Genomic DNA, 12,831 nt, shown 5'->3' with positions numbered 1-12,831 from the left:
AATGAACATGACCTGCTGCCCACATTCTGCCGCAGCAGTTAGGTGACAGATCAGCAATACACAATCCCCGCTCTGTCTGTGACAATCCCGGCCGGTGCTGTTTCTGTGGCTGGTTGGGAAATAGGAGGCTCATAATGAGCCTGAGAGCTGGAATTTCTATTGCCCCCACCCGTGACTGTGTGAGTGTTTTTAATGTGAACTGCCCCAGCAAGTGCTGAAAATTAGCTCCACTGTTTATCACTGTGGTCAGTTTGTGTGAGCCAAAAAGTACACAACCAGCCTCCAGGCAATCAAAGCATGAAGATATAATAAGAACAATAGGTGGCAATAAAAACTCTGTAAACAGCAGAGAAAAGCAAGTCGCAGTGGAAATGTTTATTTTACAAAAAACATTGACAAGAGTGATGAGTACAGTTATAGCTGCTGTGAGGATGGATCTATAATAATTCTCCCTTTTGGACCTAGGATGCAGTAGTCTGTCACTGAAGGATTACTCCAGGTTTCCAACAACTTGGAGGGAGAAATTTCCCAACAATGTTATTTATCCATATTTCTTCTAATTTCTCTTCCACCACTTGCAATAAATAAAGGAAGTATGCTAGCTCAACATTAGCTTCCCTGAAGAGCAACATGACAAAAAAGTGAATTTTTCTACAATTTTGATCACTTTCTGAGATCTGTGTCTGTTGTTTATGTAATCTTACTTTTTATTTTACCTAGTGACAGGGATCTCATGACAATTTACATAAATAGATTTTAATGCTCCTAAAACAGTGGCTTCATAGAAATAAGACATGGATTTATGTCTTCAAGTCATTTCAAGGAAATGACATGTTCCTACATTTCTTGCATGTAGGAACCACAAATCAGTGGTTTGGAAATGACTTTGTAATTTTTGATGTGGCTAACAAGTTTCTTAGCCAGATCATTAGTTAGTTGACATTGGTTGCCATACCAATGCTTTCTCAATATTACAAAATTTCCAACTATTAAACAGACTAAAAGATCAATCCAAAAGACTGCTAACACAGACAATACTCTTGATCGAGAGCAGGACATAAAATGGATGAATGGATGTTTTCCTTTTAGCAAACTTGAATTTGAATTGTGGCATATTGGTATTTTCAGATGATCTAAGAATGTTATCTGAGACAAGAGCCAAAAGTAATTCCCAGTTCCACAGTCTGCTTTTTTAATTATATCTCTTTCCTCTGGTCTCACCTTTCCAAGCAGATCTCTGTTTATCTCTCTGCTGCCAGTCATACCTGCAGCCACCCACATCCTCAGGGTGAAGTGTCTTCAGATAAATATTTGTGCATTCAGAGTGCTTCAGAAAACAAATATCACTAATCTAAACTAAACTAAACTGAACTGAACTAAACTAAACAGGAGCTTCCATCTGATATTTTCTCCTCATGTTTTCCATGGAGAAAATTAAACCGAGTTGCATCAGGGATTTAAAAGTGTAGAGTGTCCCTGGCTCAGCTCTTCTGCTCTGTGTCTCTCAGAATCACTGAATCTCAGCGAGTCAGCAGGACTGCACTGGCAGCTCTGTTTGCTGAGACGGGAGTCAGACAGAAAAACAGGAATGAAAAGCTTCTGGGAATAACCGACTCATAGAATAAATCTTTATCACCTACTGCTGAATAAAGAGACAGCAATAAACCCAACTGTAAATGACTTTGAAACCAGCCCACCCTCTCCTAGGTTTGAAGATTACATGAAAACAAGAAAAAAATATGATTTAAACTAAGTACAGAAGCTGGCAATTTTTCCACCCTTTACAATATCTTGCTTTCTCTATCCAGACGTCCCCCACATCACAACTAAACTAATTCATAACTTCACAAAGAGAGACTTTATGCACTTACTTGCTGATAGGGACTTTTACATGGTTGCTTGGTATTTTAAGTCTTATGACACCATAAAAGTCCCCAACAACTTTTAAGAGAGTTAGCAAAAAAGCATAAAACTCAACTAATGTGCCAATGTCTTGAGTTAAGCAAATATTTAAATACCACTATCGTACTGGATCACATTATTTTTCATTTCATTTGAAATGTTTTATTTTGCAGAAATAGTTTACAGATCCAATTTGACCAGATCCATTACATATTTCCCAGTTTTCTGCTGTTCTCCAGTTGTGAATAACGGATCTCACTGTGATTCACTGAAATCCCAAAGCATTATGTCCTGTTCCTTGAGGTCTTATGTCTGATTTCATGTTATCATACAAGCAATTTCATGATTCTGAATATCTACCAATAATCAGGAACAAGTATCCAAAAATAACTTGATCACAATTTGGGGCTAATCACAGTTTTTTCTTAACCTTTGTCCTGGTCAGACTAGCCATTAGATTTAGCATCCAGGAAAAACTAGCCTAGATTTCAGATTTGCTTTATTTGTTTTTCAAGTCTGATTCCGGGAGTGATTTCACATCCTAGTTGAGCATTTTTCAGCTATAAGTTGGAGGATTAGTGAGATTTTCCAATTGTATTGCTAGCTATTAGCTGTACAAGCTAACATTATATTTATTTCATTTCATGCTTTACTAAAGAAACATAAAGAGAAATTTTAGAGTGCCCTTGATTTATGCATATGCAGTCAGAGGTCCTAGTAAATAGTTTATACCTGCAACTCCCAGGCAGAATCTCATCGTTCTTTGTGAAGCTTGCACTACTGCACTATTTTTCTTCTACACAACTTTCCATTAGTAAGCTGCTATACAGCTACCTTTGCAGTTTACTATTCTTGTTATTGACATTTATTTTCTGTAAAAGAAAATCATTTAAACTGAATTTAACTTTCTTTTTTTGTTTGTTTTAGCTACCTTACTGAAACAGACTGATTTAACTTTCAATATTAATTAATATTCACTTGTATTTAGATGAACCTGTAGAGCAATTTGGCTTATTTCTGTAAGGAAAAAAACATTTGATGCTGAATTTTGATGAGCTCTGAAGGGAAACGCGGGGGTGCTTTCTGAACTTTGATTGGACCATCATCGTGTCGCTCATGTCCCCGTTAAGTCATTTGCATAAGGAGGGGTCTATAAATAAGTAATGTGTCAGGGAACGCCCTTCCAGGCGCAGTCCGCTGATGCACCAGGGGTTGCAGCAAACTGCGACCACTCCGCTCTGTTTGCAGAGAGTTTGAAAAAGACGGCGGTGGGATGTCCTACAGAGTAGCTCCGCATTCTTCCTACAAGAAGATGTTCGGCGGGGAGCGGAACGCGAGCAGGAGCAGCTACTCCAGCCGCCAGTTCTCCAGCCCGCTGCGCTCCTCTCGGGTGTCCTTCGGGTTCTCCTCCGCTCCGACCCTTTACTCTGCCAAGACCCAGAGGCTCCGGAGCAGCGCGGCGATGCCCCGGCTGGCCTCCGAGAACCTGGACTTCTCCCTGTCTGACGCCATCAACAGCGAGTTCATCACGAACCGCACCAACGAGAAGGCGCAGATGCAGTCTCTCAACGACCGCTTCGCCAGCTACATCGAGAAGGTGCGCTTCTTGGAGCAGCAGAACAAGATCCTGCTGGCCGAGCTGGAGCAGCTGCGGGGCAAAGGCACGTCCCGGGTCGGGGATCTGTACGAGGACGAGATGCGGGAGCTGCGGCGCCAGGTGGACCAGCTCAGCAACGAGAAGGCTCGGGTGGAGGTGCACCGGGATAATCTGGCCGACGACATTGGCAGGCTGAGAGACAAGTAGGAGGCGTGGCAATTCTTCTTCTTCTTTTTGTTTCATCTTGGCCTCTATTAATAAAATGAAGATTTTGCACCTTAGGGAATTTTAACTGTTTATTACAAATTTATCTAAGGCTGTGTGTTTTTTTTTTAATCAGTTTGCTCTTTAATTCCATTTAAATGTGCATAGACATGCAAGAAATGCAAAGACATTTTGTAAGACATCAGTGACTTAAGGCAGAGGCCTCAAAATATGAAATATTGTTCCGCTGTCTGTTGTTTTGCAGGTTGCAGGATGAAATTTCCCAGCGGGAGGAAGCAGAAGCCAATATGCAGAGCTTTAGACAGGTGATCCATTGTTGAAATCATATCTTAGTATTTAAGTTTTTGCACTGAAGAGATGGGTCACTTCTCAGTCCTCAGAAGAAAAAGACGATGATTCCTGGGTTTTCCACTGCTCCACCTTTCCGACTTTTCCTTGTTAAATGAAGCTTAAAACCCTAAAAACAGATCATGACCAGATCTTTCTCCTTTTTAGTAATTTCTCATGTTTTTCATTTATCTGTAAGTATAAGCTGCAGAGACAGTAACACTCCCCACTGTTGGCACAACAGTGGATTGTAGCCAGGATTCACAGACCGAGACAAAGGGCCAAGTTTTGGCTGTTGTGCTAAGTCAGGCCTGCGATGGGAAGAGAAATCTTTTTAAGTCTGACGGGTCACGGCAAATGAGCTGCGGACACCATAGCACAAAAAACAGTGCGGATAAAATGTGGTTATCAGAGCGAGAGGACAGGCCACCATGTGACCTGGGTGCCTCGTTCCTGGGAGAGCCTCAGCTCAAAAGAATGTCTCTTGTTTTCGGTGTTGTCAGAGATCGTTCCCTGTCACTGGGTTTTGAGTCATGTGAAGAGATGGCATAAAAGGTAAAATTTGAAAAAAAATCCCTGAAGTCAATATTTTATGTTGCGATATTTTAACCTTGTGTGTATGAATGGCAGGAAGGAAGTGCCAGCAGGCTGCCTCGATGGCACACAGACAACAATGTGCGGCCTGCAGCCGGCTCCTGCTCAGTCAGGCAGACAGTCACTCCACCAGCCTTGGGCTTGTTTGGGAAACCCTGCTGAATAGTTCACTTTGTTTGTGGAATTAGCACCGGGGCAAATCTGCTTCATTCGCTTATACCCCAATTACAAGCCTGCCAACGCCCTAAGAAAGCAATGCTGCCGGACAGAATGAACATTTTTTGGACTAGGAGGGCTTCAAACATTTGATTTACACATAATAGATTGCTATATGCCGCTTTACTGGAACTAAAATTTCACCAAACCAAGAAGAAACTTAAAAAAAAAAAATCTGCATCTATCTTGATGAGATGAAAGATCTTTATACTAATGAGTTCATCAAAGCAATTCGTCCATTCAGTTAAAATCAACTGAAGGCACAGTTTATTCCTACATGCTGTGTTTGCAACATTTGTGAGTTCTCTTTGCAACTTTAGTGCATTTTTTTACATGTCAGCAAATCCATGATGCATAATTCATTTCACCTTTCCAAGTCACCTTATTAAGACTCAATGTCGTGGCACAGGATGTGGACAACGCTGCCCTTGCCAGACTGGACCTGGAGCGGAAGGTTGAGTCGCTCCAGGAGGAAATTAACTTCCTCAAGAAGCTGCATGATGAGGTAAGCATTCCTTTTTTTTTTTGCAGGCAAGGCAGAAACACACTGCTGTATAGACGTTGCACATGTAACTGCCTACTGCATTAAAGGCAGCGCTTAGGAAAACCAAATCATTGGAAATATGTGTTAATCTGCTCAAACTGGCAGAATTTAGATCCAAATAGCTTTTCCCAAATAAACAGGCGAAATTAAAAGAAGCTGTTGTTTGGCAGGAAATGCTGGAGCTGCAAAACCAAATCCAGCAGCAGCAGCAGCATGTGCAGGTGGACATGGAGGTGGCCAAGCCAGACCTGACAGCAGCTCTGAGGGACGTCCGCCTGCAGTATGAGAACCTGGCCTCTAAAAACATCCAGGAGTCAGAGGATTGGTACAAATCCAAGGTGAGTGCCAATGGAATGGAATTATTGGCCAATTCAGTTAAACTTAATTTTTTTTTTCTTTATTCAGGCCAATTTCAACGAATGTCACCTTAAGGCAATTTACAATCAAACTGTAAACACAGCTGCAGAGTTATGCATAATTAATTTTGTTCCAGATTCAATTCCAAAACATTCAGTTTATTCCAAAAAGAGTCTACTAACTTTTAATAAAATGCATCCAAATTCACTTAAGCATTTAGTGCCAGTTAGTGAAAGGTTTTCCATGCTGTGAAAACTCAACCTGTTTGTTTTAGTCCTTAACTTTTCAGCAATACTTGTTTCTGAACCAGCAGGGCAGCGAAAAGCCATTTTTCCCTTTTAATAGGAAGCTATTTCCACAATATTCCAGTTCAGTTTTATCGCCCAGCTGCCGTGACAAGTTGTTGGTTGAGAAGAAAAAAAGAAAGAAAAAACACTGAAGCATCGGGCCAAACTAATTTTTATGGAAAATAAAAACAGAGTACATCTAGACAATCACACCAATGGCTCACTCAGTGCCAAAATAACTAAGATGTTATGAACCACCTAGAGTACTTTCAATAGAAAGCCATTGTTGCCATAATTAAAGGCAACAATAGATCTGTCAGAGGAAGGAGACTAAGCTAGGAGCCGACTCTCTGTCAAAGGAGTAGAGGATGCACACAATAATTGGAGCAATAGCTTTGCTGATGACTTATTCTAACAAAAAAGAAATAGTTACACACAGAACAAACGTGTTCATTAAAACAAAATGAATACACAGAGAGTGTTAATAGTTGCTGTAATTTCAATTAATGAACTACTGGAGTGTAGAGTACAAAAAAGAGTAAGGCTGATGAAAAGTGGTCATTCTAAATGCACTGGGGAAGTTAAAGATACTCACAAACCAAAAGGAAACTATAAACCAGAGCTCTGAAACGTATGCTAAACAGACATCCAAGAGTTCGGATGTTGTCAATCCCCAATGATGGCAAACCAAGTTTGTGCCATTCTCGAACTGAAATTTAAATTGTGTCTGCAGAAAATCCTTGCAAAGGCCGTCCATGAGCCGCTTTGAACACCCTACACAACTACAGAAACTACTGAAAGATCTGGTTAGAAATAGTCTCTCTAACAATAAAATAGATCAAAAAGGAAACTTTTATACTTACCTGCAAAAGTAGACAGGGTCTCAGTGTGAGCTGAAATCCACTGCTTTCACAGGAGAGGAGTTTCCTGTGTAAACAAGACAAAAACAACTCAAATAATTGTAGTGGAATAGAGAATAGATCAGATTTTGTGTGTTTCAGATGAATTTTAATATGAAGCTTTAATGCTACTGATAGTGACAACTTTAAGGCCAAAATTGACCAAATGTGACTCTGGGAATCTTACTTTGCAACAGAAAAATTACAAAAAAAAATTTATAATATACCCCATATAAATGTGGTAGCAGTTTATATTTTGCCGCCATCTTTTATAGTCAGTATTAGTTTGATGGTTCTTCATCTGCAAGGAAGAGCAGAGAGAGACAATGAATGGGTGGGTAGATGGATTATTTACTGTAAATGTCCATTCTACATAACATAAACCAGACTTAATGGGGATTGATTCTTATTTCATAAAACAATTTTATTTCAAATCCTTTACAGTTGCTAAATTCCTCCAGCCTCTATCATCTCTGCATTTCAGAATTTACATGATCCACCCTATCTTCTATATTTTCTCTCCTTCAGTTTCTGACTCATCATTTATTGAGTAGTTGATTTGTCGGTGGAGTCCTCCAAGATATATGACTCTCCTCCTTTTTCTTTTTTTTTGTTGTGCCACTGCGATTTTTAGTTTGCTGACCTCACTGAAGCAGCAGCTCGGAATAATGACGCTCTGAGATTAGCCAAGCAGGAGGCCAACGACTACAGGCGTCAAGTTCAGGCACTGACTTGTGAGGTGGATGCCCTGAAAGGAACTGTGAGTGTTCAGTTTCAGGCTCTCATTGTAATTTGAAAGAAAACAACTATCTATTCAACACATAATTTTACTTTATCTTGTCATGTTTTTGACAGAATGAGTCCTTGGAGCGCCAGATGAGGGAAATGGAAGAGAACTTTGGCCTGGAGAACAGTGGCTACCAGGACACCATCAGCCGCCTGGAGGTGGACATTCACAACATGAAGGACGAGATGGCCCGTCACCTCCGAGAGTACCAGGACCTTCTCAATGTGAAGATGGCCTTGGACATTGAGATCGCTACCTATAGAAAACTGCTCGAGGGAGAGGAGAGCCGGTAACAACATGTCTTAGAAATGTTTAGTGCTCGCTGGGTGTATGATAGAAGTATGAGCCTTCATTTTATTGATGAAAGATGTTACGTTATATTTTTTTTCAAATGGTGGTTTTTTTTTCTTTCTTGGCAGGATCTCCACCCCTTTACCAAACTTCACTTCTCTTAATCTCAGAGGTAAGGTTGCTGTTTACATTAATTTCACCAGTATTAGCTTTTTTTTTTTTTTTTTTTTTAACAGATATTGCTATTTATTTTCTTAGACGGATTGGCTGATTCAAAATCTCATTTTGAAACATCAACAACAAAGAAAGTTCTCATCAAGACCATTGAGACCAGGGATGGTCAGGTATGGCATCCTCTAATTGATCTACGGTCAGTTTCTTGACAGATTTCTGATTTTTTATTTTTTTTTTCAGGTGATCAATGAGTCAACCCAGAATCACGAGGACATGGACTAATAGTTTCTTTGTCCTTGTCAAACAAGCAACACAAGCAATAAGAGGAAAACCATTTCACTGGAGCTACAAGCAAGAAAATAAATCTACGACACAAACAGAAAACAGCTTTGAAAAGTGCCTTTATCTGTGAAGATCCACTGAGCCTGTTCTAGCTGACAGACTGTTATGCTTTTCTGTTTGGTTGAGAGTGCTTAAGTCACATTTGTCTTGACACAATTATAAAAATCAGCACACATTTAGCATAGCAATTTTTTCCGAGGTCGACAAGAAAGTTTTCTTTGAAACCAAAGTAGTGGTTGATCAACAAAGCATGAACCACAACAAATCTGTATGCTGAAGAAGTCACAATTACCTGTTTGCAGCAATAAACTATGAAGAGTCTAACTCAAGCAGTGTGGACAAGTGTTTGAAGGTATTTTATTTTTTCGGTGGGGTCCCTTCAAATAGATTCTCAGCTGTGTTCTCATTTTAATAAAAAGTTGTGATATATCCTAGCAGAAGTTCATAAAGAAGTGGCAACACCAACTGAGCTCTTACTAAAATCACAAAGTTTGAAATAGAAAAAAATAAATTAACTTGAAATCTACAAGTTAGCTTTGCTGCCATCTGTCGGCCAAAGACGGGGCATTACATTCAGCAGGTTGACCCATCCAAAGATTCTGCCTTTTTTTCTGTCTGTTTCTTTGATACATTTTGTTGTTTTAATTGCGTCCGAATTTCGTGAACATTGACTAAGGTAGGTAAAAAGCTCGTCCAACAAAGTTTCAACATTTTCCTTGCTCATGATCTCACCTCAATAGTTTTTCCCTCTTTAATTCGGAACTGTTGGCTCCTCCCCCCCATTTTAATAATCCTGGAAACTTGTCGGAGGCTAATTAATGTCGCTTGTTTTCACCTGTTTGTCCCGGGAGGTCGGTGTGTTTGTCGACAGAGCAACTTTCTCCATGTGACGTGTCCGCCGGAGGAAAGGCAAACAGGCAGAGCAACAAACGGTTTCCACTCAAACTCCAAGGTCTTGTTGTTCACTCTGTTGCTTTTTGACACCCGAATTTTTCAACTGTGAGACATGGGTCAAATACCTGGACCGTGACTTTTTGGAGGTTTTTTGTTGTTGTTGTTTTTACGAGGAAAATGAAAGGCGAACTCAGAGGTACTGGTTGAAAGAAAGCCATCACTTAAAAAAAGCTTGTTTTGTGATGGGTTCGGTGACTTCCGCTCTGACCAGGACGAGGAACGCGTTGGTGAAAGTTGGTTCCCAGCCGGAGAACCACGACTCAGAGCGGAGCCGGTCCGCTCCGGAGTCGGACCGGCCCAGGAAGAGGAGCAAAGGCGTCAACGCGCCGGGCCAGTCGCTGTCCGAGGTGCTGAGCAGACAAGACTCCGATGGAGCCAAACAAAGTTCAAGGAAAAACCCTGCTGAGGCTCAACAGAGCGGTGAGTTGACGAGCTGGAAAACACGACGCCTCTTCCTGTTTATGCTTTAATGGTATTTATTCCACAATCTTTTCAAATAGAGATCTTCCGAGGAGGAACAAAAAGGCATTTATGTAGGCTATTTGAAGTTCAAGTTCAAGCATAAACATTAATGGCGTTCATGATTAATACAATATTTGTTGCATTACTTCTTGAACAGTACCGTAATGAAACAAGTGCGCACTGTGTCTTAAAGCTTTAATATGAACGTAAGGTATGGCTTGTTTCAATAGAAAACATGTTTTCAGTCGCATGAACTGTGCAGACTCAGAAAGAGTAGCCTATTTTAAACTGCGCCATTTCTATTTTTTGCGGAAATTAAGAATATTATATAAAGGCATCGATTCATAACGAATATTCTACTCCTTAGATTAATAAGTTTACCAGAACTGAACACGCATAGATGAAATTTGACTCTTACAATTCAACCAATAAAAAGGATAAATAATTTATATACATTCTTGTGTACGGGTTGGATAAAATTTAAGTAAAAATTATTTATCTCCTAAGACCTACTTGATTAAATTAATTGCATCTCTATTAGTTCTCAAAATTGTGTTAAATTCTAACACAATTTTTGGATTTTATTCAATTTGACTTATTCATCTTTGTTGACTGAATTTTAATTACGCCAAGTACTTGGTGGTCCTTTATGTTTAATAGCCAAATCAATTGAAGTAATGTGTGTTTAAATTTTCTTCATTCACAATCTAAAACATATTAACACATATTAACCGCAACAATCAGAGCGCATTAATTCACCTATCCTCTTTGAGTGGTCTTCAATGGTAAGAAAATCATTGCTGACATCTCAACAGATTTTCACTGTTTTGTTTTTCAACAAAAATAAGAACTATTTATAACACAAGACCACATAATAAATTTTTCTTGAAGTCATTTGTCCAAAAAGAACCAAACAACATCATCTGGGTACAGATTTAAACAAACCGGACTAGTAACAAACTTTTTAAATCTATTTAACAGAATAGCTTATGGGACTCTTTTTGTAAAACTATGAAAATATACCAATAATTTAGAAAAGATAAAGAAACTCAGTGGTTTTAAGTTTGACTTTAGCAATAGCTCTATGCCTCGCTGCTCAGAGCAGCATTGTCTATAAAATGGCATTTGGTGCATTTAAACAACTGATGGCTAATTTTCAATATCCTCAATAATCATTAATCTTCCTCATGCAAAATAATTATAAATTTTCAGGATAACAAATACAGTATATGTTGTATCCATGTATGTATTTATTTATATTTTATTATGAACAAATATTTATTTGCCCCATGTATATGTGCAAAACCAAGGAGTTTATGCTTTTGTATAAGTTGAACTACCTTTGGCTACACAATGTTTTTTTTTTTTTAAGTGTTTGTAACACTTTAACATCCATGACATTAGAAACAGGGAAAGAAAGAGACCTTGTTGTTTTATGCTGCATGCATGCTGCATTAACATATTGTAGTTTCTGTGGAGACTTTCATGCATTTTGCACATTTATATATGAACAAATCCCTTTAACTGTAGGTACGTGGACTTATGATTGTAAGAAAACAACAGGTCTAGCCACAACTACAAGTGATGACTAAACTTATTTGATATCTCATGAAATTATAACCAGGAGCCAACATTTGCTGCTCCAGAGCCATTTGTTTATCTAATTTGGAGGGTGTTGTATGAATTTACGTAGCTAACTATGCCTATTTCAACGTGGAAAGTCTCTGTGGTTTGATTATCCCTCCACAGATATCACATTTTTTTATTAAAGTAGTAGGTATTATAAATAATTCAATTCAAATCAAGAGTAGAACTTCAAAATTTGCAGAACCATATTCCAATATTAAACTTTATTTAAAACATTAATGCCAAGTAGTTCAGTTGCTGCCTAATCATTAGGGATGTTATTTCTCTAACAGATTTACTTTGGGGACTTTACTCAAACTGTGTTACACATCGTGCTATCTTAACATCAAACTAATTAAAATAAAATCTCGTGATAAGGAACAGTACATTTGGTTTATGATGGTGAATAATCTGTCTCCTTTATTTTATCCTGCGGATCTCTGTTGTTCAGTTCTCATATTACTTTACAGATGAGAGCAACTGGTCACGTTAGAAGATCAAAAGAATATGCTGCTGAAAAAGTATTAATTGAATGAATGGCGAGCTCTTTGAAGGTCGATCACAATACAGCATATCTCTACTACCAAAGCATGTCTTTGATGTTTGAGATGTCTGTGAGATTGAAATAAGCGAAACTGACAGCTCCATCTGCCTGAGCAAATTCACAACAGCTGAAATTTTAAATGTGTTAAGAGCAGGCAGGGACACTCACATTTGGAAATGATAAAATATGTAGTACATTACCAAAGTAAACCTGGAACAGGAGTTGTTATCATTTGTCCATTACAAACAGAAAAATACAGGTTTTTATTGAAGTCTGATATGATATCAAAACAAAATAGGGCATAATAGCAAAAGAAGGTACATGGCAAAAGAATGATACATGGTTTTCCACATTATTTTACAAATATTAATGTGAAAAGTGTGACTTGTTATTCTATTCAGCTGCCCTTACCTGTGATACTGCTACACAAATTAGTATAATCGTTTACATCCAAAAAGTAAAAGATACCTAAACAGTACAACAGCCAGTCTGTAAAGGTTACGGGAGCCTGATAGTGGCAAAAGCCTAATAGTCATCTATTAAGTAAAAAATAGTTCATTTTGCGTAATTTAACAGATTTTACCGTAGCTATGGAGAAAATGTGTCAAAATAAGCTTGCATGTAAGATAAGTGTCTTACATAAAAATCAAATCCTGTTGGCTGTCATATATAGAAATCCAGATGACATCATAAAAGTTTTTAG

At 38.7% G+C, this 12,831-nt stretch overlaps 1 protein-coding gene across 1 annotated transcript; it reads left to right on the top strand.

Annotated features, from left to right (window-relative positions):
* The first annotated feature begins 3,050 nt into the window (after window positions 1-3,050).
* Window positions 3,051-8,871, top strand: LOC129361888 (vimentin-like). The gene is given in 10 exon segments (XM_055033087.1): window positions 3,051-3,156; window positions 3,159-3,702; window positions 3,969-4,029; window positions 5,271-5,366; window positions 5,576-5,743; window positions 7,583-7,708; window positions 7,804-8,024; window positions 8,155-8,198; window positions 8,285-8,370; window positions 8,441-8,871. Coding segments are annotated over 10 exon segments (1,479 nt in total). The 5' UTR covers window positions 3,051-3,065; the 3' UTR covers window positions 8,483-8,871.
* The last annotated feature ends 3,960 nt before the right edge of the window (window positions 8,872-12,831 follow it).

This window comes from Poeciliopsis prolifica, unplaced genomic scaffold (assembly GCF_027474105.1).
Source record: "Poeciliopsis prolifica strain line A6 unplaced genomic scaffold, Auburn_PproV2 SCAFFOLD008, whole genome shotgun sequence".
NCBI lineage: Eukaryota > Metazoa > Chordata > Actinopteri > Cyprinodontiformes > Poeciliidae > Poeciliopsis > Poeciliopsis prolifica.
The sequence above is the reverse complement of the archived record's forward strand: the minus strand, read 5'-3'. Positions and strand labels throughout refer to the sequence as shown.